The 25,160-nt window shown below is 52.2% G+C and overlaps 7 protein-coding genes across 7 annotated transcripts; 3 read left to right on the forward strand and 4 right to left on the reverse strand.

Moving 5' to 3' along the window:
* Window positions 1–1,133: 1,133 nt before the first annotated feature.
* Window positions 1,134–2,112, reverse strand: BDP81DRAFT_394331 (succinate dehydrogenase iron-sulfur subunit; the record flags this gene model as incomplete). The annotated part of the gene is made up of 3 exons (XM_060587943.1): window positions 1,134–1,454; window positions 1,509–1,660; window positions 1,752–2,112. The coding sequence occupies 3 exons, from the start codon at window positions 2,110–2,112 to the stop codon at window positions 1,134–1,136; spliced, it is 834 nt and encodes a 277-aa protein (XP_060445277.1).
* An 871-nt stretch (window positions 2,113–2,983) lies between these two features.
* Window positions 2,984–4,283, forward strand: BDP81DRAFT_461113 (5-azacytidine resistance protein azr1; the record flags this gene model as incomplete). Its single annotated transcript, XM_060593734.1, has 2 exons — window positions 2,984–3,053; window positions 3,109–4,283. The coding sequence occupies 2 exons, from the start codon at window positions 2,984–2,986 to the stop codon at window positions 4,281–4,283; spliced, it is 1,245 nt and encodes a 414-aa protein (XP_060445278.1).
* A 1,360-nt stretch (window positions 4,284–5,643) lies between these two features.
* BDP81DRAFT_449665 (Ser-Thr-rich glycosyl-phosphatidyl-inositol-anchored membrane family-domain-containing protein) lies at window positions 5,644–6,404 on the reverse strand (the record flags this gene model as incomplete). The annotated part of the gene is made up of 3 exons (XM_060592441.1): window positions 5,644–5,768; window positions 5,821–6,156; window positions 6,212–6,404. 3 exons carry the CDS (start codon window positions 6,402–6,404, stop codon window positions 5,644–5,646), a joined length of 654 nt encoding a protein of 217 aa, XP_060445279.1.
* A 1,352-nt stretch (window positions 6,405–7,756) lies between these two features.
* Window positions 7,757–8,596, reverse strand: BDP81DRAFT_26422 (uncharacterized protein). The gene has a single exon (XM_060582892.1). The coding sequence runs from the start codon at window positions 8,507–8,509 to the stop codon at window positions 8,033–8,035; it is 477 nt and encodes a 158-aa protein (XP_060445280.1). The 5' UTR covers window positions 8,510–8,596; the 3' UTR covers window positions 7,757–8,032.
* Window positions 8,597–10,724: 2,128 nt separating this feature from the next.
* BDP81DRAFT_26430 (uncharacterized protein) lies at window positions 10,725–12,346 on the reverse strand. The gene is made up of 3 exons (XM_060582893.1): window positions 12,221–12,346; window positions 11,598–12,152; window positions 10,725–11,507 (listed from the first exon to the last, which is right to left on the reverse strand). The coding sequence occupies exons 2-3, from the start codon at window positions 12,087–12,089 to the stop codon at window positions 10,863–10,865; spliced, it is 1,137 nt and encodes a 378-aa protein (XP_060445281.1). The 5' UTR covers window positions 12,090–12,152; window positions 12,221–12,346; the 3' UTR covers window positions 10,725–10,862.
* Window positions 12,347–16,595: 4,249 nt separating this feature from the next.
* BDP81DRAFT_319936 (phenylacetone monooxygenase) lies at window positions 16,596–18,510 on the forward strand (the record flags this gene model as incomplete). The annotated part of the gene is made up of 4 exons (XM_060584483.1): window positions 16,596–17,146; window positions 17,200–17,357; window positions 17,410–18,039; window positions 18,098–18,510. The coding sequence occupies 4 exons, from the start codon at window positions 16,596–16,598 to the stop codon at window positions 18,508–18,510; spliced, it is 1,752 nt and encodes a 583-aa protein (XP_060445282.1).
* Window positions 18,511–20,964: 2,454 nt separating this feature from the next.
* Window positions 20,965–24,973, forward strand: BDP81DRAFT_428104 (acyl transferase/acyl hydrolase/lysophospholipase). The gene is made up of 4 exons (XM_060590400.1): window positions 20,965–21,084; window positions 21,133–22,215; window positions 22,264–22,495; window positions 22,555–24,973. Exons 1-4 carry the CDS (start codon window positions 21,048–21,050, stop codon window positions 24,782–24,784), a joined length of 3,582 nt encoding a protein of 1,193 aa, XP_060445283.1. The 5' UTR covers window positions 20,965–21,047; the 3' UTR covers window positions 24,785–24,973.
* The last annotated feature ends 187 nt before the right edge of the window (window positions 24,974–25,160 follow it).

Consider the following 25,160-nt stretch of genomic DNA (forward strand, 5'->3'; position numbering starts at 1 on the left):
GTATGGAGAAAAGTACGGAACAAACCACGGCAAACCTCGCACACGTCTTCTGCAATAAGTCAGCTCGGCACCTCGGGTAATCACACTGTCGGTGATTGGCCAAATCAGCTATGGCTAGTGGGCTTGTGCCACAACCAACGACAAGCCACAGTTGGTTTCCGGGGCATAGTTCACATGCAAAGTCCCGTCAAATTCCGAGATCGATTCCGGGGTATCATCAGTGCGACCGGATGAAAGCTTAGCCTTCGTTGATCAACCGCCCGAAACTCGAGGTTCTATTCTTAACAGACAGTCAACTACCAAAAGTCAATGTCTCTTGTTGATGCGGTCAATCATTGTCTCTATAATTTGACATTCCTGTTTAATTGACTTGTTGGCAACTTGTCAGTTCGCGTGCTAAATTGCGTACGGGTGCTCTTTGCCCGTTCCCGAGTGGCATTGCCGAGGTGCGGGTGGAACTGGGTCTCTTTGTCGATGGGGAGGAGAAAGTCCATGACTTCACGACGAGAATCGCCCATCGTCAGCAGTTCTACTTTGCCACACTTTCAAACAGCACAGAGCCTCGGTAGTAAACCACAGTTTCAACTAAAAAGAGAACGTGACTCTATACTGACTATTGAAACACCAACCAAAAAGACTTTTTCTGTCTTCAACTGAGTACTTGCCAGTAAGGCGACTCGATTATGCGCAGAGATCTGCGACTGGAGCATTTGCCCCACAATAACTTTCGCGCTGCAGAAGTGAAGTGTTGAAAATAGTAATTTAGGGTTACTCTAGGTATCTATGGTAAAGCCACCCCGTTGCAAACAAATCTACCGTGGCAACTCACTGGTATCGCGCTCTCTGCGCCCTCCTCAATTGGCTCGCTCCAAAACGAGCCATAACAATCTCGGCCCTAGGCCCTGCCTCTCATCTCGTCGCTCAGGCACTTTCGGACACAGGGCCAAACTCCTATGAGTTACTGCGGGCTGACGAAAACAAAAGAAAGCCTGAATTCAAAGTCCCCTTTTAGTGTGTCCAAGGAGTTCAAACTCCAGCCATGCTCATAAAGTACACACTACCTAGTATACAGCCAATATCGCGCCGCCCAAGATTATGATTCCAAACGTAGACCCCGCAGCTTCTCTAGCTTCTTAGAAAGCCATCTGCTTCTTAATCTCGGCAATAGCCTTGCCGGGGTTCAAGCCCTTGGGGCAGGCACGTGTGCAGTTGAGAATCGTGTGGCAACGGTACAAGCTCATCGAGTTGTCGAGGGCAGCCTTGCGCTCGGCCTTCTTCTGATCGCGAGAGTCGGCGAGCCAGCGGTAGGACTGGAGGAGGATGGCGGGTCCCAGGTACTCCTCAGAGTTCCACCAGTAAGACGGGCACGAGGTTGAGCAGCAGGCGCAAAGAATGCACTCGTAGAGGCCGCTCAACTTCTTTCGGTCGGCGACGCTCTGGCGGTATTCCTTGCCCTGTATTGGAGGTCAGCTGGGATTGTTCTAGATACTGCAGTCTAGATCACGTACATCAGGGGCAGGAGTGTCTCTCTGAAGGTAGGGCTTGATTGAGCGGTATTGCTTGTAGAACTGGGTCAAGTCGGGCACCAAGTCCTTGACGACGTAGGTGTGAGGCAGAGGGTAGACCTTGACGTCTGAAGCGTTCTCTGAAGGAATGCGGCCTTTCATACTTGTTAGCATTGAATCGCCGTTAGTTCTTGCAGCAGCTTGCAAAGCCAGGTGGCTACAAGGGTGCTTCAGGAGTCCACATACAAAGGCAAGCCAGCGTGTTCTGGCCGTTGATGTTCATGGCGCAGCTACCGCAGATACCCTCTCTGCAACTTCTACGGAAGGTAAGAGTAGGGTCCAGCTCGTTCTTGATCCGAATCAATGCATCCAGCATCATGGGTCCGGTCTTGTTCAGGTCCAGCGTGTACTCCTGCATCTTGGGCTTCTCGGTCGGCGTGTCGGGGTTCCAGCGGTAGATGGTGAACTTCTTCATCTTGGGCTCCTTTGTCGCAGGCACTTGATCGCTAGGAGTGGCCAGGCCACGGCGAGGAATCGTGACGGCAGGGCGGAAAGCAGCCTTGGTGGCCGAGCCCAAGACGCGGGTGGAAGAGCGGAGAGATGCCATTATGGCGGTTGATTTTCGAGTTTGACTGGACAGAAAATGTAGGCAGACGAATTGATTGTTGACACACCGAGTGGAAGATGAGCGATTCCAGCGAATTGGCGGGGCGCGGTGTAGGAGAGCAGCGATTCACCGTAATATTATCCTTGGTGGCGGTTCTGAGTGAAGTGGAAGACATCATGGAAGTTTGCTTCAATCCCTCGGTTATTGTGTCGAAGCGGCCGGAGCGGAAAAGTGGGGTCTTCAACCAATCATTGCTGAGTGATTTTAAACCACATTTCCTCTGCCGCTTTTGACCTCAATCCCGAGCTCCTACCTTGCGCCCCCGGATAAATACTCAGCAAGACATCTTCAATATCAAGAAACCCTCAGTCAATGACATTATCAATGTTAAGTGAGTACGATATCGATGTTCAAATTTCCAGACTACTTCGCCGTGCATCTTGACAATCATATCTCCCCATCCGGATTACCGGCTGATGGTGACTTAAAGCAGCGCACACCTCCTTCCCCCAGTTTTCGTGTGGAATAAACCGGCATCTAGGACCGGGAGCAGCTGAAAGCTGACTCAGCGGGAATACCCCGGGTAGGTAGTATCCCTGGGGAATCTGGGGTTGGGGCCTTTTTCTTATGACATCAAGTGGACGTTGCATTCCCTTTCAGACGCGACTACCTATCACAAATCGTCTGTCCATCTGCCGCTGCGCAAGTGCTCGCGTCGAAGAAGCGCTTCTCGCTCCGAAGTATCTTGGATCCGCAGTATGGTTATGTGATTCAAGTCACATTTCTAACGAGCAATTGATACGGTTAACATGCGGACTGCGGAAGCACCGCATCTCCAAGAAACATTATACATCGCAGCACATTGGAAGCAATGGCCGCAGCGGTGACAGTATTGCGCCAGCCTCTGGTCCTCCTCCCTGCCACAAGGCCGATATCAAAAGGTATGCTCCTTGATTTACATCAAATCCCCTCAGTCGCTAACTGATTGTTCCTTAGCATCCATCAACTTTTCGAGGTATCTCGCCCGACACCAGTCGACCCCGCCGACACACATCTCACCGCGATACTTTGCGACAACCAGAAGCATGAAGTCCGACTCGGCTACGAAGCTATCCTACCACGTTGCTGCGTCCTTTACCGCAAAAGACCACCCCTACGACCCATCAACGCACATCTTTCACTTCAATCCGTACAACCGTATCCAGCAAAACCGGAGCAAACGCTCCAGACCAGACAGCGGACACGATGCTTTCTTCGTCAGTCGAGTAGGCGACTCCGGCGCGGTAGCCGTCGGTGTGGCTGACGGTGTTGGCGGCTGGGTAGACTCCGGTGTTGACCCGGCGGATTTCTCACATGGTTTCTGCGATTACATGGCTTCGACAGCCTACGGACATGGCACCGTCAAGGACGACCCTACAACAAAGGGCACGGGCGATAAGGAGCCGCTACGAGCGCAAGATCTGATGCAAAAGGGGTACCAGGCGATCAATGAAGACAATACTGTCGTTGCTGGTGGCAGCACAGCTTGCGTTGCTGTGGCCTCTTCAGACGGCAATCTCGACATTGCAAACCTAGGTGACTCTGGCTTTATCCAGCTCCGATTGAACGCCGTACACACCTACTCCGAACCCCAAACGCACGCCTTCAATACTCCTTATCAGCTCTCAATCGTGCCTCCCAGCGTAGCCGCTCGAATGGCGGCGTTCGGTGGCCAGAACCTATGCGACTTCCCCAAAGACGCCGACGTCACTCGCCATGACCTCCGTCACGGCGATATCATTGTCTTCGCAACAGACGGTGTGTGGGACAATCTGTTCAACCAGGATATCCTGCGTATTGTTAGCAATGTCATGACAACGACAGGCGCATGGCTCATGACGAAGAATGGCGTCCGCATTGTCGACAATCTCAAGCCCTTCACCAAACCCGCCGAAGACGCCTCAGAGCGACCGTCGACAAAGTTTCTCACCTTACAGAGCGTGCTCGCGGCGGAGATCACGTCCGCCGCCAAGTCAGCAAGTCTCAACCGTAACGTCGACGGCCCCTTCGCCAAGGGAGTGCAGAAGTACTACCCGCAGGAGAACTGGCACGGTGGCAAGATTGACGACATTTGCGTTCTCGTACTCATTGCGTCGGACGACTCAAAGGCCGCGGCCAAGAGCCGCCTCTGAAGCCGTCTTGTATCATTATCAACATTATCTACCGCATCTGAAGCTTGTCATTGCTATTTCCAGTTGCGCAAAATTACCCCCCAATAGAAGCTTAAAAAAGGAGCGCCACCGCTGCAATTTTTTTATTGTATCGTAATCTTGGACTGTTATCCAATTTCTCCGTCAGTGACACAGCAATGATGTACAAAGGATCCTGAGCAATATCTTGTTTTCTCCTACACACGCGATGAAGAAGCATCGAGGAGTCGGCAGTCAGTCAGTTATAGTAGTTTCGAAAAATACCATCCAAGATCGAATTCTGTCTCGTTGATTGCACTTTCACGACCAGTCTCTACTCGCCTGAATCCATTGGACGTTTCCCTGCTTGGCTTCATGCTTCTCCACCGATTAAACTACACGTTTTGGCTCACGCGATCGGCAGTAACGGTCGAACATGAGGTCCAGTTGTCTTCCTTTCCCCCCCTTGTTTTCTCTCCTCCTGTGTCCTTGCCATGGAAGCGGGGCCGAAGCACTGGGAACTTGCCGATCGCAGGATGGCTCTGCTTGGGCGGGTTTTTGGTTGCTTCTTTCTTCCAATGGACGGAGCCCCTCCCTTTTTTTCTCGAACTCCACGTCAGCTCTGGAGTCTGCGGCCCGTCCTCCTTTTTCTCCACGTGGGTTTGGTCTGTCGTTTGAGCCACTAATCTGGGTCGAAAGAGAGAGAAGGAGCATGAAACAGCTTTATTGTCTGGGGGAAACAATTGGCTGTGCCAAAAACCTACCTTACCTTGTATTGTGGATGTAGGGAAGAAAAGACGTTGAAGTGAAACTGTGTGGAGGAACGACGACGATTGATGGCATGCTGTTTGTCTTTGAAAACCTATCCGACGATTACTCGCCGTACACAGAATTACATGGGATGATGGGCCCCATACCAGAGGCAGCGCACGTCCGCTTCCGAGAGGGATAGCCGCAGGTCGAGTGACACCGCTTTGAGATGGAGACGGAAATGTCACCTCACCGAGGACAAACGGTCATGCGATGCATGCAGCCTGAACAGGCAACGTCAAGACGCGGGGTTGAAATAATCCTTGTCACACAGTAAACACGATCACAAGCAGCAAAGTCAAGATGTGGAAAGGCAACAATGCATTGAGTTGCTAATTGATTGTTTACAGACCCAAAGTTTTCCGATAGGTTTACTTAATCATCCCCTATCTTCGAGAGCGATTTGCAACTCGATCCGCTTGCTTCATGTGAAATGCAACTCCTGGTCCTGTTCGTTCTTGGATCGCATTACTGTATTATAATATAACCTTTGTTCGCATCATATACCATTCATTGGGCTGAGACAGCCCAAACATCCCCAACAGCCACCAGCTTACTGGAAGTAGAGCATGGCAGCGACGGTAAGGCCGATCAGAGCAATGGGAGAGCCCATGCGGACAGCGTCACTGCCGGGGACGGTGGTAGGAGAGCTGGTAGAAGAGCTGGTAGCGCTGGTGCCTGTTGAATATGTTAGTCAAGCTTCTTCTGCTTTGAATAGAGGTTTACGTACGGGTGCTAGCGCGGGTGCTGGTAGAGACAGTGGAGGCAGCGGTGGAGTTAGCAGCGGAAGAGGCCGAGCTGCTCTCAGCAGAGGCGGAGGAGGCAGAGGCGGAAGAGGTGATGGTGGAAGCAGCGACGGTGGTGGTGATGGTGGCGGAGGCGGAAGCGGAGGCAGAGGCCGAGGCAGAGGCCGAAGAGACGGAGGCGGAAGCAGTGACGGAGGTGGTCAGGGTGAATTGCTCAGAGTAGTTGGGAGTGCCAGTAGAATCCGAGATCTCGATGGCGTACTGGTCGCTGGGGAGGGTGGAGGACGGAGTCCAGGAGAAGGAGGTACCACTCTGGCCAGCTGGAGTGGAAGTCAGTATCAGATGACATTTCACCAGTACTCGAGGTAGACTTACAGGCGATGGTGGAGATGGTCTTGAGGTCGGTGCTGGGGCCGTTCTTCAGGGTGAGAGTGACGGGTCCAGAGGCATCAGACCAGGTGATCTCGAAAGGCTGACCAGCCTGGACGTTGAAGTTGGTGTTGGTAAGCTGAACAGCCTGGGCCAGGGCAGCGAAGCCGGCGACGAGGACGGAGGTGAAGCTCTTCATTGTGACGGATTGGGTTGTTTCTTGAAAATTAAGTGATGAACGAGTGTAGGAGTATTAGGTATCGGTATCGAACTACTGTAATTTTAGCAAAAAAGGTCAACAACGAATGTCGGGAATAGGCTCGTGAGGAATCAAGAGGGAGAGAAACAGGCAACGATGGGAGAGGGAACAGCTGGGTAGAAAAAGGCTTCCTCGTCTCGCGCAGGCGCGAAATTAGGCGAAGTCGAATCAGGGGTAGAGCATGGAAGGGGGGGGCGTGTGCGGGTTTGGCGGAGAGGCGGGCAGGCATGCGACTTACATCAACACCTGGACGGGGCTTTTCCTATAATTACTCGCACCCGTTACTGTTGCTGGGGGTGTGTGGATGGTTGGCTTTTTGGGGAAGTAGCACCAGAAGACGGGCAATTTGAATTCTGGGAGTGGTGTGGTTGTGATTCTTGGTTCTGGTCTGAGTGTTGGAGCTTTGGAGGGATTTGATTGTGGTGTGGACCGGGCAAGTTTGTTTGGATTGAGATGGTGATGGAATGGATGAGTTGTCAGGTGGGAAAAGATGGGCGCACTTGAGCTTAAGAAGAGGCAGGAAGTGTCGAGGTTGAAAGAGACAAGCGCGCGATCGAGCCTTCCTCTTCGCTACATTATGACCTACTGAGTACTCATGGCGACATCATAACAAGCACCCAACGCAGCAACAGCCGGCGACGAGCAGCAACCGCGCACACCTTGAAGCTTCTCGAGGACGCCGCGGACGGCATCACGGCTCCCACTGGGGGCGCGGACTCAAGGTAGGCAGGCAGGTAGGTAGGTACCTTACACTGGTGAGGTAAGCGTGGAAAGCGTGGAAAGCGTGGAAAGGTACCTTACCTACTATGTGAGCCTATGAGGTACCTAGGTAGGTAGGTCAACATGCTAGCACCTCAGGAAGTCGCAGGGCGCGGGTACCTTCCCACCTCTTCCAGCGGCCCTGGCAACAGGGGTGGCACTAAGTCCCAGATTGGACTAACGTGGAAAATTCTTGGAGGGTACCCCTGTAGCAGAGAGGAACCTGACGAACCCCAGGAGAAGCGCTAACGAAGACCAAGCTTCAGGTTCTTGCCTTTTGGTTGTTTTTGGTTGACTTCCTTCTGCTTCTCTCAGTGGCCTCCTCTGGTGCCGCAAAGTGCCACGACTGCGTGCAGCAGCTTCAGCTTACTAGTGTTGGCGTTCCAGGTTAGCTGCGAATTTTGCCTTTGCTCAAGCCTCAATCTCTTAACCATCCATCCTCACGCCGTCGTCTGGTACCTTATGTTCAGCCTAAGGTAAATAGGTAGGTCCCAACTCTAAGACGACCGTCTGAAAAGCAGACACGCAGAGTACCTTGGCTTTCTTGTAAGCTAACCACCTCCAGGGTGATATGCGGTTCCTCAAGGCTCAACGACGTGTAACCACAGGGCAGTCCCCAGATGCAGCCGTCAACTCCCTCCCCCGGTACTCCTAGGTTGCGTCCCCGGAGTCGCCCAAGGCTCCTTATTGGGCTATTTTGGCCGGGGCGATGAGAGGATCACGACCAGCTCGGGCAACAGCAGGGAACTTGGAAGAGGTCTGGGCCTCAACGGTTCTGGCCTGGGAGTCTGGGACTCTGTTGACGGTTCTCATTTCTGGGACCCAGGGCCATCACTGGCGTCAATTCGAACAATGCGCCCAGCAATGGCACAATCTTCCACATGCCGCCGTACCATCTCGCTTCCCTGCTTTCCAGGCCGCACCAGGTGACACCACGTTGGAACCCGCTGGAACGGTCCAAGACTTGAAGAGATCCCAAGAACTCCCTCGGCCAGTCGCCGACCTGCTTCGAGCCAGTCACTGACCCTCTCGCCGTCGAGACTCAAATGGGTACAAATCCCAAAGTACGTTCGGCCGGACAGGCAGTGGGCAGGTACTCCGTACATTCGTTCTGGTCCGGCAATGGGGAAAGGTTCCTGTCGATCTGGGTCTTTGGAGGCGCAGCAAGGGAGAGGGACAGAGACTTCTCCATCTCGCACATTTCCAACGGCCGCCCTCCTCCGAAGCCCTTCACATTGGACTGATTCGCAGTGGGCAGCATGACAAGGGCCCTTTTCGCCCCCCATGGGAATGTGCGAATGCTTCTGCCGCTGCCGCTGACGCCCGGCTCAGCCTGCAATTGCGTGCGCAGCCAACAGCGCCCATCCCTCCACCCTCCCTTCCAGCTCGTGTTCCATTTCTCCACGGCAAAACTTTACTTTCCGCGGACCAGTCACGAGCCGCCTGCGATCCCATCATCGATCCGAGTTGGCAATGACAGACAGCCTAAGGCTCCCCCCCACCACACTATTGGAGGTGACGACGCCTACGAAGCTGGATGCTTGTGATGGTGGCTTTGACGAGTGATACATCCTTACAGAAAATCTGTGCTTGGGCAGTTGGAAGACTCGAAAATAGCATCGGCACCTATACGCCTGTCCTTGATGTGTTGGGACACTTACGTTCGTCAATCGTCCGAGATCTGTGCCTCATCTGCAGAGTAACATGCCTATACTTCGTACGTAGTACGAATACTCCGTACGTTCCTCACAGTGGTTTGTTTTGGGCGGGAGCGCCGACATGACTGACGCGCGGGACAGCAGATCACCTGCTGCTGACATACGGATACCTGGGTACTCGAGCGTGTCAAGTTCCTTTTCCTTTGGTTCACCAAGACACTCCTTTGTAATTAATCATCCGATGCTGATTTGGAGAACGCACCTTCACGCTTCTGGTATCCGAACCGTTTCGCGACGACAGTCAGACGCACATCAATCTGGAATGGAACAATCCCCTAATACCGGCCAGGACAGCCTACTTCATAGGCGTGGCAGGCTACGGATCGCCTGATGAGGATCTACCGAGGACCTCTGGGGAAAAGATTTCACTCGCGCCTTCACCCGCTTGATCCGTGCCGCAAGTTGCCATCCCGCCCCATCGATCCAAACTCCAAAGTGCAAAGCTTCGCGGAGGAGCCAGGAGCATGCACATATTGCATATATTACCGTCCCATTTGTCGACGCGCCTCGCTGAGTCGCTGCATCCCATCATGTCATCGCGCCAAAGCGGCAATCTCGCTTTCATTCGACTGACCGGGGAGCCTCCTCAGAACGATCAATAAGATGCAACGACGTCAGGCTCGCCTATGCCAATGGCGTCTTCCAGTTCCCAGTTCCCACCGAGTCCAATTTCCAATGCACACCCCGTTGGGTCCCGTTGTGGAGACCAACATTGGCCAAATCTCCCCAGCACGCGCTATTTCACGGCTTGCACGGTTCCTGCATTCTGCGCAATGGTCCTTGCTTCTGACCTCCAATCGACGGACTCGGACACTAACAGCTCTCGCCTGACGGCCCTGGCCCAGGACTTTCACTGGAACCCTGTCCATGCGTATGCGCGCTCCTCCGAGAGGCTCCACGGCCGACAACGGGAAGCCTGCAGCATCGACAGGGCATCGCCTGGCTCTGACTGCGATGCCCTGTCGATGTCGTCCGAACCCTTCAGCAAGTTTGTCAATATCCAAGTCGTTTACCACGAAATGCACCTCCGACAGAGCCATCGGACCAAACCATCGGATACGGCAGCTCGCTCAAACTAGCAGCATCTTAAACTTCGGGGAAAATACACGCTGGGGTCGCACCGTCGCTCTGTCCGCGATAGGCTTGGCTCTCTCCATGCTTTACATACCTATTTTCCACCCAAGTCACTTACTTGGATCTCGCAGTATCTCAATACGCAACCAGCCGTGCGATGACACTTCATGGCCATGCTATACTTGGGTCTTGGCTGAAATGGACCAAGCCTGCTGGCTCAGGGAGCGTTTCACTCTGACACCCGACTGGAATGGAAAAGCACCAGAACCACGGAGTTTTCCTCGGCTCGACTCAGATGACGTAAGTACGACTCTTTGACGGCGATGACAGGAATGCCGGCGTAGCAGCCGTCAATTCATCAATTCATTCATGCCGTTTCAGCTCGTAGCTCAGTCAAGACACGGAAATCAGACTGAGGTATTGAATATTCTGCAACGCCAAAGCCGTGTGCGTCAATCAGTGCAATCTGTCTCGTCCGCTGAAAACGTTCACCAAGCCGTAGGTCTTGTAATTTGACCGCAGAAACTGTCTCCCACACGAATTCCACAGTAATTTCATGTTGAATAATCATGCCACAGGCTGGGTCTTCGTAGCATTTTCAGGTCCGAAAGAACAGACTGAAAACCACATCGATGTGACAGAATCTTATCTTAGAAGATTGACGCAGCGGGCATTGTTCTTTAGCCAAAGACAGCACTTGGCGACATATGCTGGTGTGCCGGGGTAGTAGTCGACACCATGGGATCAACGGAGCAAATGGCATAAAGCAAAGCGCCGTGGCGGTGGCGAACTCACAACAGAGGCCTCCTCTCCATATGATAGGCAGCTTTGACTAGCATGATGATGTCTATTCACGAGATGAGCCCAGTGTGCAGTGAACGACCCCTCGCCGGACACCCTCAGCCTCCTCCCTGACTTGAGTCACCGTTGCTCCTCTGCCCCTAGCCTTGTCCACGAAATCATCGAGTGAACCTCCAACACCAAAGTAAAGCCTTTTCGCTCCAACTAGCGCCTGCGACTGGCAGCCGCTACGTTGGCTCTGCTCTCTGTTGAGGATTGCAAGGACCATCTCGTTGAAAGCGTCAAGTGCGAAGGGCGAGTAGATGGTTTCCGCTCCAATAAGAAGGGTATCGAAACTGCTGGACCCGTCCAGCTTGGACTGAGTCTCATATAGGAGGTCAATAAGCTCGACTGACCAGCCACCGGAAGTGAAATTGAGAGAGATTTGAGAAGATGTCAGGAACTCCTTGAATTGCTGCAAAACCTCGGTGGTAAGTTCGAGCTCGTCTTCCATCGCGAACGCCTCCTCCAGGATGGGGTTCTGGTCTCTGCGTTCCAGAGCCCAGGCGAGGATAAAGTTTGGCAACGTGACCAACTGCAAGACTGTCGGGTTGTAGTCGGCCAGGGTCAGCAATAGTGGCGATCTCGGTGCTGGATTCCTCATGGTCCATTGCAAGAGAGCCAGCGATGGGAGCGCTGTGCCGCATCCAAGCTGCACGCGGGGCATGTTAGCTTTCGGTTCGCCACTTGAGCCCAGCAAGCAAAACAAAAAAACGCGCGTCAGATGTTGAGATGTTCGTACCTCGATCACTCGGAGAGGCCGTTGCTTGAGCAGGTCCAGGTATTGGCCACTGGCGAGAACCTTGACGAGGTCCACGCTGCTCTCCCAGCTCTTGAAACCACCTTCGTAGACGCCTGTCTTGACGTCGTGGCTGCCGAGCCCCTCGGCATCGGCACCGTCACCGGCGGTCTCGTCCTCGGCCATGAGCTGCACTCGCACGTCCCAGAGCTCGCGACGAGGGATCTTGATGAGGTTGCCGTCGTCTAGGGTGACGTCCAGGGTGCCGAAGGCGACCTTGGAGGGCAGCTTGGAGAGCATGTCCTGCAGGTCGTGGGCGGTGGGCGGCAGCTGGGGTTTGCCGGGGACCGGAAAAGCGCTGGCTGCCGGAGTAGCAGCAGTAGCGGACTGCGGGGTCTCGGGCTCCGGAGCGGGCGCGGAGGCCTCGGCGGCCGGGACGGGGACCGAGTCGTCTTCTATGTCATCGCCGCCGAAGCCGAAGGAGAATGATGCCATGTTATTTTTTCTTGGAGGTGGGAAATGCCGCGTGGATTTGCAGGATTTTTTGTACGTACCTTTCTGCAAAAGGTGAGCGAGTTGAGTAACCAAGAAAGAGACTATGAAAATGTGGGGGCGGGTTCACTCACACACACACACAAAACGAAACGCAGTCTCTTATTGGAACCTCACCGAGGCAAGCTACCTTACCTGCCGGGTGTGTTTGTCGAATCGGAAGACCAGCGACGACAGATATCTCACGCCACCCAAATGACTTTGATGGCTTGCAGATGGTAGATGTTTTTCGAGGCAGTGGGTCGATTAAGCTTGATTCAAGCTTGCATTGCCGGGTCCTTGTCTGTGGTAGTAGGCGGTATAATCAGAAAGTTAACTGTTTAAGCTGGACTTACAACCAATTCACGGTGCCCTGGGCTTCTAAGCCGTTGCCACCAGCAAAAGTTCAGCTACAACGTCTTCCCACCGCTCACACACCCAAAGCACATGGGTGATGAAGAGAAGATGATTAGCAGAGTTGCCAACGACCAATTGGTCGAGTCCCCATCAAGCCAGTCGTCATCGGTGGCCAAGACTGGGAATACTTGCTTTTGTTTGCCAGAAGTTCTTCCCTATCGGCGCTTTATCATTTGAAAACTCTTCCAATTCCGCACCAACGCCGACCGCTGCTGCCTGTTTGGTCACTTGCTTGGTCGCAAAGAGACCAATAACCAACAACTTCCAAGAGAGGCTTCATGCAGTGCGGCGACTAGGGAGGAGGCATCACAAGTTCACAACTGAGTGATTGTCTCATATCTATCTGTACAGAGCCACGGAGCCTCCCCTTCGGCCTTCGGGTCTCGTGCTTACATCCTGAACCCCCAACACCCATGCCCTGCTGCGAAGGCGAGGACGAAAGCGAAAGCCGCAACTTTAATAGGCTGACTGACGTTCGGAGAAATGATCCGCATCTGAGCCTATTCCTTCCACGTCTCTGACTGCGTCTCTCGCGCATGCTCTGCTCTGCTCTTTGCACTCGCTCTTCATACTAACTATATATAACGTGGTTCATCAGTCAGCCGGCCGGACCAGTCAGCCGGACGTTTTTTCCCACGTCCACAACAACATCTAGTATTTCTCAACCACAACGCATTAAATCAATTATTGGTTATCGCTATCAGAATCTCCTGATGATTCGACATCTTTGGAACAGGTTCGTGTATTATGCCTAGTCTTACCACACGCACCACAGCGTCTCCGAGTCGGCTGGGCTCTCTTTGATGGACCCCCCTCCTCATCCTCTCGAGGTGCTGGACGTTTACCTTTTTGTTTCTCTTCCAGCAAACCCTGAGATTCCTCTATACTAAGTGCCCCTCCAAGCTGCACACGCGACCTTTTAGCCCTCCGACGCTTAGCAAGTGCTACATTCGCATCCTCAAGGGTACGAAGCCGATCAGTTAAAATAGTGATTGAGTGCGCCATTGCCTGCGCACCCTTTGACAATTGCTCAACTGCAGCGATAATTGGTGTCGGTGAGCTTCCTTTATGAGCAGAGATCCGGCTTTTGATAAAGTTGGACTGCGAGACGGCTTGTTGTGGGTTAGAGGGCGTTTGCGACTGCCAAGGTGGTGGTGTTGAAGGGTTGGCCATAGGAGGTGTAGGCGTCCGTAACTGCACATCAAGCTTTTTGATGACATAGTCTGGGTCCCATGGTGAAATTCCAGCGCCTTGGAAAGCAGACCTGATATTTTCCTCATTAAAAACCTTGTTGTGGGCCTGGTGGAAGGTAATAAAGAACTCAGACTTGGTAATGTGATTTATGGAGGCTCTGGTAAATAGGTTGATTTTATCACCGTATACGCATTTTAAAGGCGAATAAAGCGCAATATCCAATGGCTATAATAGATGCGACGAATGTGCAGGCATACTGACCGTTACAATATTGTTCTACTTGCAGTAATCGTCGAATTCGGCCGATAAATGGCTCTCATGGCCGTCCATAATGAGCATCCGGTAGACGCCCTTAGTTCGGTTCTTAGTATGTTTGTCGAAGTGTTTAATCCAGTCAAGACCCGTCTGATTATCCGTCCATCCATTAGCAGTGGGCTTGATGACCCAGTTGCCCGGAAAACCTGATTCTGTGGTCCAACTGGTAAGGTGATATGCGCCCTTGACGATCACGAACGGAGGGATGCACCACCCGCCCGAATTGATATATTTAATGACTGTAGCCCATTTACGGTTACCCGGCTGGACATACTTTGCTTTGCCGCGTCGATCGGCGCGTGTTACCACTATTGACGCGGTGATCATGCCCATCATGAAGCCAGTCTCGTCGAAATTATATAGGTCCTCCTCTTGGATTCCATACTTGGTCATCATGTTGCGTAATAATACAAACCACTTTGAAATAACCTCTGGGTCTTCTTGAAGAGCCCTTTGATAATCGTATGGACGATTAAACTTTGTTTTCAGAGCAGGCTGTGAGTCCATAAACCGCCTGGCCTATCGCTTGCTAATAGGCTCGGTATTACGCGCTCGTAGCAGGAGATTGGCTATATTTTCCACACCGCTAAGGCGCAAAGGAAATCCTCTGTAATCCTGTTCAATAACGTATTGGAGAAGTGTTTTCTCTTCGATCGGATCGAGTTTATGTTGTTGGGGTTGAGTTTGTTCGCGTCGCGGTCGGTTGTTTATTCTATCGGCTAAGGTGCTCTTCGGGATACCGTAGGTCTTTGCGGCATGCGAAATGCTCAAGTTATTACCTGCAGCGCGTGTCGATCGGATCGCTTCAATCGTAAGTATGACTTTGTCTTCTTGGGTGTAGATTGGTATTATGGTTGTTGAGATTTTACGCGTTAAAGGTTTAAGTGGTTTGGACATAAGTGTGTTTAGAAAAAAACGTCCGGCTGACTGGTCCGGCCGGCTGACTGATGAACCACGTTATATATAATATATAAAAAACCCCGCAAGCTGAAGAGCCAGCGGCCGTTGATGGCGCCATGAGCCCATGACGACCTGCAAGCCGCTGCCAGAGTAGTTCATGGGTTCAGCTGCAGATGCCTGCCAGACAGACACGCATCTCCGCATCTTAAAGACCCGGAGGATCTGGTGCATCTCGAGCTTTGTGCTCCTTCAAACGAGATCTCGTGTCTCAGTGGTCAGCAAACGCGCGAGGATGCCGCCCCCCCTCCCGTCATCCCACCATCTCTACCCATGCGGCGCCGAACATACCAACGGCCGATCGACGATGGACCCGGCACTCGCGATTCCTCCTCTCGGCGATCCACTCCATCAGGCATCACATATCCCCGTTCTTCGGTCCTTTGTCAGCTGGGATCTCGTCAAGGGACAATGAAGCTGACAGAATGGTCGGCAGCTAAACATCCCCATCCTCAACCTCTGGACCGCATCGTCTTTTGCTTCCAGGAAAATGCCGGGGTCAAACCACAAAGAATGGCAGCTTCTCTATCCGTAGATACGCCCCGGTTTGCGCTCCATATCGCCCCCACCCCCCCCGTCCGCGGCACTCACCACGATCCCGCTCCGGCTCCTAAGCCTCCATCCTCTAGTGCGGCAAGAGTCGTGATTCGCCACTCACCGTACTTGGATCCATGCCATCAACACCTCTCAGCCCGGTTCTCCCCTCCCGTCGTGGTTGGATGGTTTACGACCCGGTCCAGCCCGGGACCCTTTCTTGCTAATCGGACCTTGCTTGACCGCAACGAGCTAGCAGACGTGCAGACAACCCATTTTGTCAATTCTTCTGGCCATGGACCAGCCTTGTTCCAAAGTCGTTTGGATACGTGCAGCCACACCATGTGCCGTTGCACCAGCCAGGATTGATAACCTGCCCGTCGTAAATCGACCAACAATGACGCCCGGTGCAGACCCCTCCTAGGCTCCTACGACATGAACCCCCAATTGAGAGGACCCATATCCATTGGCGCCTCTCTATCCGTAGAATCCACCGTTTTGTTTCATGTGAGCTGTCTCTTTTCTATCGTCAAAGTCTATGTAGGTAGGTGTACCTCTTGACAAGAAAGCTGTGTTGCGTCAGCTCGTAGCTCCCACACTAAGGTGGTGCGGTTTTTGGTGTTAGTCGCGGAGGCATGGTAGAATTCACCTCGGACTCTGCCTGTCACTAACAGGGACAACGTCTCTTGGATCCTGCGCCAGCGGATTCACTCGTTGCTTCTTCCTCTTTGGCCCTTTTCGGGTTGTCTCATCCCATTCTTCCAAGGTAGACGCTCCTTTGCAATTATTGGCTAGTCTCCGTGACAAGCCGCCGCGCTACACCTGCCAAAAGTCCACAGTCACCGCCCGCATCCTCTCTTTCAACCGTATCTCCACCAAGCGAGCAGGAGAAAGGCGCTTGTTCGGAAAGAGATTCCTTGCAGCCACTCACCGGCGCCTTCCTCGGGACTCAACGCCCCTTGGCAACTTCAACTCAGATATAAACCGGTCCCTTCTTCTCCTCTATTCTCTGCCTAGATATTTCTACAGACACACAAACCAACAGCTTCCACAATGACACGGCAACTCCCTCAACTATCTCGTCATGTCGACGCCCAGGGTAGCGGATCCAGTCAACCTACCCGCACCAATACCGCCTACACAGTGAAGGAAGCCCCGTTCGAGACTCCGCAGCCCATTCGCATTGCCGGGATCGGTGCCGGTGCAAGCGGGATCAACCTGATCCGTACTCTGAGAAACACTCTCGGTGCCTCGACGTACGAGCTTGTGGTCTACGAGAAGAACGAGAATGTCGGGGGTACCTGGTTCGAGAACCGGTACCCCGGGTGCAAGTGCGACGTACCGAGCCACAACTATCAGTTCAGCTGGAGACCGAATCCGGCCTGGTCGAGCTTCTTCGCCCCCGCGGCGGAGATTGAGGACTACCTTTGCCAAATATGCGACGACGAGAAGCTGCGGCCCTTTATCAAGACTTCGCATCAGATCATCGGGGCGGCTTGGTCAGAGTCCAAGGCATTGTGGGAGTTGCAGATCAAGAACTTGGGGACTGGCGCCGTTTTTGAAGATTATGCCAACTTTTTTATCGACGCAACTGGTATCTTGAAGTACGTAAATTGTCATTCAAGTTGTCATCTGTACCTACATCTGACCTGCCTAGTAAATGGAGATTTCCAGACGTGGAGGGCATCTCGCTGTTCGAGGGTACCCTTATTCACAGCGCAAACTGGCCCAAGAACTTTGACTATACAAACAAGACAGTAGCAGTCATTGGAAATGGTGCATCCGGTGTCCAGATTGTCCCAGCAATGAGACCACGTGAGTACATCCCGCCCCTATCACGGCGACGCAGCCAGCTTACAGCAAGCAGACGTGAAGAAGCTACACCACATTATCCGGACGCCAACGTTGATAATCCCTCCTCGGGTTGCCACAATGAAGATGGGACCTTCAGCAGCTCTCCTCAGCCAAATCGAGATGGACGAGAACGAGCGATTCTCAGCGGCGACAATCGAAAAGTTCAAAACGGACCCGGCGTTCTACAACAAGTTTACAAAGACTCTCGAGATGGACTCCAATATTAAGTTCGCTATCTCGCTCATTGCTGGAAGCCCTCAACAGGCATGGGCTCTGGGAAAAACCAAGGAATTCATGACAGCCATGCTCAAGGGAAATGAGAAGCTCTGCAAGCAACTGATACCCGACTTTCCCCTTGGATGTAAGCGGCTCACTCCCGCCCCTGGATATCTCGAATCGTTCCACGACCCCCGGGTCTCCCTTCACACCGACGCCATCAAGAGGTTTGTGCCCCAAGGCATAGAATTGGCCACTGGGGAGATCCTCGATGTTGACATTGTCGTCTGCGCCACTGGCTTCGACTCATCGTTCCTCCCATCGTTCCCTTTAGTCGGTCGACACGGCAACTTGCAGGACATCTGGTCCGAGCAAACACCTAAAGCATACATGTCCCTTGCCGTTGCAGGTCTGCCAAACTTCTTCAGTAAGTCGGCCTTCCCTCGCGCTCACCGCTTCGAAGCTAATCATCCTGCTTGCTGTAGAGTTCCTCGGCCCTAATGCACCTGTTGTGCAGGGTGATGTTTTCACGCTTAGCGAGCACATTGCCACTTACATCGCCAACACCATCCTCAAATGCCAGACGGAAGGCGTACGGACTATTGCCCCGTCTGAAGCGGCCGTGGAGGACTATTTTGAGCATATCTCAGCCATCATGCCTCGCACAGTCTTTGCGGGCGGATGCAGATCTTGGTATAAGCAAGGCGAGGTCAACGGCCCTGTGACAGGTCTGTATCCTGGAAGCCGTATGCACTTCATCCGCTTGCTGGAGCGATTCAGGGGCGAGGACTGGGAGTACACGTACGAGAATGCAAAGCAGAACCGATTCGCATACTTGGGCAATGGATTCACCGCGCCGGAGATGGCGATGCTCAAAGCTGGAGCACCGCCTTCCTGAATGTGGTGGTGGGGGCCATTGGGGGGCCAACATTGCCTTGTACGTAGACAGGGATAGACGGCCGGACCTTGTTTTCAGTGGCATCACTTTCTGGGTGGTTTGCAGGCGTTGATTTCTGGGAAGGATCTAGTTCTTGGTATGACGGATAATGAAGTCGATCTGGGTGTTTGACGATTCAAGCGAGTCCAATACCAGAATGGCATGTGACACAAACACAGACATGAACAACACTTGAACTTTTCGATACCATTATTGCTTTTCCCTGCTGTCCCCGACTTGCTGCCTAAGTAACCCTCGAGTCGTCAAGTAAGACCCCTGTTTTTCTTTAAAGTCGGAGGAGGCGCGGCCTGCGGGAATCGTCCAATGTCTCGGATGCTGAGCCACTGAGTGGTTGTGTCCAGGCGACTTGGCGCGGCACACCCGAGTGTTGGTTACGTTTGGTGGTTGCCGCCATGAACCAACTTACTTTTATCCCTGGTCCAGCTGTGTGCTGCCTGCTCGTGCGGAGTTTCCGTGGGAGAGGGCCCGACCGGCTACTTGGGAATGGCGCTGTCTGGGGTTGTTGGGTTGGAAGGTTTGGTTGCTTTGGCGTTGTCTTAATTTCAGTGATGACCTGTACTGGCACAACTGGATGGTATGAGTGCCTTCTTATTCAGAGCATATAACTTGAAGGTTGAGATAGAGAGGAGTGGTGGTTGATAATGAACTTGCTTAGATGAAGAAGTTCATACGTGGCTGGATTATAATGGAACACACTCTACTTTCTAGAGCACGAGTGCCATCGAGAGAGCGATAATACTAGTTCATAAGTCTCTGATAGCTTATGTCGCAACTGAAGTTCATATTTGGCAGGAGGCAATGGGATGCCGCACGGGGAATGAAGGCAAGTGACGCCAAACTGTCGCTGAATGGGTTGTGCTCTGACATGGCATGATTCCGTAATCGAGTATCCAGGATGTCTTCGAGTGAGTGCTATGGTTTAATGTAGGCCATTGACAACTCCGTCATCCCGAAACCTTGTGGCTGAGATGGTGGTGAGTACAGTCTTCGGTTTTGGAGTGAGATTATCATCAAGAGGACAATAGCCTGTCTTGCAACAGAAATACCCAGCCCAATGTGTCAGTTTTACACTGGAAGAAGTTGATGGTGGGATTTCAGGCATACATTCAGCTCTAGACGTGTGTCTTCAAGTCACATTTACGTTGTTCCCTCATTTGCGGCAATTCTGAAATGATATTCTCAGCTGTTACGATATCTGAACATGACTGATTCGGTTTCACCTGGCATGGTGGCATTAGCAACGTTGTAGCCGCTCAATGACTGAGAGCTGGGCAGAGAGAGGTTCACGGTGATTGCCTTCTTGACTTCGATTGAACATGTACCAGTCTGTCTAGGGCTCTAGATTCCCTTTTTGATAGAAATTGGGCATCCTAAACTCTTGCCTAGTTGACCAAAACCTCCATAAACATCCTTCAGAGACGGACATCGTTGTTGAGGAATATCGAGGAAATGATGAGCAGAACAACCAGCTTGGCTTTCTACACGCTCCAAACTTCCTAACTCATGTACAGTACCTTTACACGGCTTTTCGAATACTCGAAAAGTGAAGTTTCCGCCGGATTGATGGTTCTACATGAGAAATGTTTGGTTGGCACGTAATTTGTTGGTTCAAGTCGATCGTCAAAGCGCCACCCCGTCCAGTGGCCCGACCCGCTTCATAAGGCCGGCGCTTAGGAGCATGCACCAACCAATTCCGAGTCCCATTTTCCTCTTGTCTTCTGACTCCTGCAGGTATCTGACCATGAATCTTCTGGCACCTCATTTATCGAGTTTGATCCGCTCCTCATGAATACTGCCTGACCCAGATTGCCAAGCAGCATCAGCAGTTGCTTCCCGAATGTCGTTCCCAGTCCATCTCGTTCTGCCTTCGGCCACGTATATTGGCAACATGCTGCGCCTCTCCGTTTTAACCAGGGTCTGCAGGAGGGCAGACTGGCGATTGCTGCGTGAATGTAACAGTCGCTATCATGCCTACCAGCCGAGACGCACATCTAACCACTCCGTCGGGTTGCCACAGGCTCTCAGGTTTCCTGCGTCTGGCTACATCCATACCTAGACAAGTTAACTCCAATAGGGGCCAGCCGATGAAATATGAATGTCGGAAAGTCGGTGTTGGCAACCTGGACGAGAGATCGCAGGCTTATTGGTGTGTGTGTGACCGTGTCTTGCTCCATATCCTGGCGAGTGCTGGGCGCTTAACATGCATAATACATTGGGGCGGATTCCAAAGAAGGCCTCCCATGGGCTTGGTCTTCGGACAACTATCTGCACTGCCCAGATGTTGGTTGGCCGGACTCATTGAAGAAGTGCCACTTTCCCTTGGCTTGATTTTTCTGTTGAATGCGCAAGCTTTGCGTTTACCTGGCTCAAGCTGGGTATCGCTATTCTCATTTACCTATTCACTGTTTCGTATGTCGACTTTATTGTTTGACTCTTGATTGTTTACTGCCTGGACTTTTGTTCTAGATCGTCGCAAAATGAGCCAAGATGAGCCTCTCTATCTCTTGTCACTGGGTATGTTGATTCTCGACTATCCAGGAGGGCTCGCCTAACACAAGGCAGACGGCGGAGGTATCAGGGGAATTTCGGAACTGGTCATATTGCACGAGATCATGAAGCGACTACAGAAGATGGCAGGCCTCAGAGAAATACCCAAGCCTCAGGACCATTTCCATTTGATGGGTGGCACAAGCACTGAGGGGGTGAGTTGGTCTTTCCAACACGCCGTCTTGCAAAATGTCACTAATAGCAGATCATTGGAAAGACTCATTGCCATCATGTTAGGTCGCATGGGTATGTCGACTGAAGAAGCCATCAACGCATCCGAAAGTTTTGCAGAGGACGTTTTTCATCCGAAAAACCGTAGGTTCTGGAGCAGAACTTACAAGGAGAAAACACTCGTCAAAATCATACAAGATAACGTGCGCAAGCTCGCAACGACCACGATGCTCGACGACGCGAGGGAAAAGGGACTCACGTTTGTTTGCTCAGCCACGTATGAAAATTACGCGGCTTACCTCTTCCGAACGTACAAAGGCAGCAGCAACTGCGCTCACAATGTGGAAATTTGGGAGGCGGCAAGGGCAACGTCGGCGGCACCGACTTTCTTCGACCCAATCTCCATCAAGGTCGAGGCAGAGAGGGACCAGTACGTCGACGGGGCCGTGGCCTACAACAATCCCGCCCGCCTTGTTCTGAGTGAGGCCGAGTCCTACTTCGGCCCGAGGAGGACCTTGGGATTTCTCCTCAGCTTGGGCACCGGACTTAAAGTCTCCGATAAGGAAGTCAACGTAGTTCCTCCTGGGCAGCCTATAGATCGTCCAGTCGTGGCCAGACAAGGCAGCGGCGCCCTCTTCTCAAGAGGCACGATAAAGATCGTCAAGCATGCCAAAGCATCGTTGACTGATTCGGAGCCCGAGCACCAAGCCTTAGAGGAGCGGTTTTTGGGAACACCCTACGCATACTGGCGGTTGAATTTGGACCGGGGCGCTGCGGATATCAAGCTGAATGAATACCAGAAAATGGGGTTGTTGCGGGCGGCAACGGAGAGGTACATACAAGACTTTGAAGTCTCTGCCAGTATCGACAAAATTGCCAGCATGTTGTACAAAAAGGAGGGCGTCAACATGTCTCTTGATGCCGCATGTGAGTATCCTCACTAAGCTACTATGTTTAGTGACTGAAACGCAGTAGGCCATGCGGTATCCGAAGCGGCCTCGAGGCAAGCCGTTCAGCAAGAGGTGCAGATCAACAGCATTGCAAGCCCTCAATTCACTGGCAGATTAGACATACTCAGCAAGATGGAACGGCACTTTTTCGAACGCCCGGCCGGATCTTCACCTAGAAGACACCTCAGAATTTGGGGCGTGGGAGGCGTTGGGAAGACGCAGATTGTCCTCAGATTTAGAGACTTGTACGGGTCAAGGTATGTGGCATGACATCCATCTCAACCCACAGTTTTCTTACTTGATTCGCGTATCTTAGATTCGATCTGGTGTTTCGGATCAACGGCGCCACCATAACTTCCATGATCGAAAGCTTCAGATTGTTAACAGCTGAGATTTTCGGCGGAGAGCCCAGCAGGCCTGATATGAAGAAAGTTCATAATTGGTTGGCACAGAATCATACTGAAGAGTGGCTTCTTGTATTCGACAACAATGATTCAATCGACGTGAGCCAGTATATTCCTCCGGGGAACGTTGGAAACATTATCTTCACCAGCAGACGGAAAGATATAACACCCACCCTGGACGCCGACCAAACAATCCCGGTCGACATTATGGATGCAGAGGATGCAGTCACCCTATTCCTTCGCGCCTCGAAAAGACAAAGGACAAAGTCCGGAGATGCTGACGACAGATACGAAAGAGAAATTGTTAGCGAGCTTGGATATCTCCCATTAGCCATCGATCAGGCCGGTTCCTATATTTACAACCAGGAGTGTTCATTCGCAAGCTATCTTGTCAACTTCCGGGATCGCCGAAAAGACATTATAGGAGACCCTATGTACCCGGGAGTCTTTGAGCACAATCCCGCTGTTTACGGTACATTTGAGCTCTCGTATGTGGCATTGGAAAAGCGGTCACAGCAAAACAGTCACAACGGCCGGGCTGCCTTGAATGCCCTTCGTATTCTCAACATCTTCTGCTTCTATCATAATGAGAAGATCACAAGTGCGATTCTCAGGAGGGCAGCAGTCAGCAGAAAATGGGATGTAAGTCCCTTTCGCAGCGAAAGGGGCGACAATGGGATTGGGCCGTTTCCGTTGATCAACATTACAAGAGAAGGCGATTGGGATCCAACCAACTTCGAAAATGGAATCGCGACGCTGAGAAGCTATTCTTTGATCAAGAGGTCTACTTTGGCTGGGTGGTTGTACTCTATGCATGTTTTAGTGCACTCTTGGGCCAGAGACCGAATGAAGCCCGACACTCTGACCATGCAACGCAGAGCAGCTGGCGAGATACTCTATCTTGCGAGTGCGAGAAATAAGACCTTCGATGCAGAGATCTTTCGCCCCGAGGTACTGCCGCATATGCAGGCATGTTTTGAGCACGGAAGTCTAGAGTTCATGAAGTTGACACGGGAGACTCATAGGGAAGGTGCATTCTCAAGTGTGCTTATGGACCTGGGACTCTGGACCCAAGCTACAAGGGTCTTGGAAGAGATTGTTGCTGCTAGCCAAGTGATATTCGAGCCTCAAGACATGGATAGCATAGCGGCTTCGTGGGATCTGGCGAGGGCCTACCGCGATTCCAGCAGGTTGAAAGAGTCCCAGGCTCTTTTCCAGGATATTATCAGACTGGTCGCGGACCACGGTGAGATCAGGGTCGTGCGCCATCATCCCCGCATCGGCATCGACCTGGTGGAGTTGTCGATCATCCAAGCAAGATACAAGGAGGCCAAAGATTTGCTAGCTACACTTCTAGAATATGGGGAGGAAGTCGGGCGAGACGGGCCCTGGTCTGGGGGCTGGTGGCGCAAAACTGTGAGAACGCTTGCCACCATCTTCCGGATGGAGGGCAATGCTGGAATGGCTTACGGTATTGACATTAGTTACCTACAGTATTGTGTGGAAAACAAAATCCATTCTCTTGCAACGGCGAGCGCATTGAGCAGCGTCGCCGCATCGTGTTCAGCCTTGGAGGAACACAATGAAGCGGACCGGACTTGGCGCGAAGTCCTCGCCATCGAAGAGGGATTGGACAATAAGTCCAGGATCTTGCCATCGAAGCGAGATGTCGCAACCGGATGTGCGAACCTGAATCAGTTTGAAGAGGCAGAGAAGATCTTGCGCGAGGTTCTTGAAGTGAGCGAGAAGTTTCTTTGGAGGACGCATCTTGATACACTGGCAACGATGGATCAGCTGGCGGGTGTGTTGGCCCGGTGTCAAAAGACAGAGGGGGCTGTCCGGCTATGGGAGGAATGCCTCGATGGTTGGGAGCATATTCTGCGCGAGCAACATCCTCTCAAGCAGAGAACAAGGTGGGCGTTGGAGAAAATAAGAAATGGCGATACCGGCCTCGCGCAAGAGGATTTCCAGGCCGGTGGATGCATGTTTTCTGGAGGATGCTATTTCCTACCTAAGGAGGTGCCCAACCGGGATGGCCGTTTGCTGACTTGGATGTCACAGTTAGAGGTTCTCAAGCTCTTTCCCCCCGAACTAGAGGGGGACGCCGATACGCGAGATGGAGTAGAAAGCGCAAAAGCGTAAATGGTAGAATGGAACGACTCTTCTTTCAACTGAACTTCTGAAGTCAAGACGACTTGTGGATGACAACCTTGACTATTGCCGTTGTGTATGTGTACTATGACCTCCAGGTGACGACAGCTCGCAATAGTGACATCGGAGATGCCCTTGTCGCCGCCGTCAAAAATGATATGGCAGCACACAACTCTCTCTCTCTTTAGTTTATTATATATAAAGGTACGTTGTAAAAAGACGAGGAATTAGGTAAAGTCTATAATTCTTTTAAAAGTGGTATGTAGCTGGGTAGCCCGTAAATGTGGACCCTAGCTGCCTTCCAGGTCCACCCTTTTCTGCCTACTCATGAATACTCACCCATTGTTAAGCAGATACTGTGTGTAAT

Source organism: Colletotrichum phormii (assembly GCF_030913505.1).
Source record: "Colletotrichum phormii strain CBS 102054 chromosome Unknown BDP81scaffold_10, whole genome shotgun sequence".
In the NCBI taxonomy this organism is placed as follows: Eukaryota; Fungi; Ascomycota; class Sordariomycetes; order Glomerellales; family Glomerellaceae; genus Colletotrichum; species Colletotrichum phormii.

What these genes read in the sequence shown, in the direction of transcription:
- BDP81DRAFT_26430 (XM_060582893.1), bottom strand. Translation starts at nt 12,089, where the DNA reads ATGGCATCATTCTCCTTCGGCTTCGGCGGCGATGACATAGAAGACGAC. An exon ending in GGCCTCTCCGAGTGATCGAG is followed by an intron (nt 11,508 to 11,597) that starts GTACGAACATCT and finishes CCCCGCGTGCAG; the next exon opens with CTTGGATGCGGCACAGCGCT.
- BDP81DRAFT_26422 (XM_060582892.1), bottom strand. Translation starts at nt 8,509, where the DNA reads ATGGGGGGCGAAAAGGGCCCTTGTCATGCTGCCCACTGCGAATCAGTC.
- BDP81DRAFT_428104 (XM_060590400.1), top strand. Translation starts at nt 21,048, where the DNA reads ATGAGCCAAGATGAGCCTCTCTATCTCTTGTCACTGG. An exon ending in TCTCTATCTCTTGTCACTGG is followed by an intron (nt 21,085 to 21,132) that starts GTATGTTGATTC and finishes AACACAAGGCAG; the next exon opens with ACGGCGGAGGTATCAGGGGA. An exon ending in AGAGACTTGTACGGGTCAAG is followed by an intron (nt 22,496 to 22,554) that starts GTATGTGGCATG and finishes CGCGTATCTTAG; the next exon opens with ATTCGATCTGGTGTTTCGGA.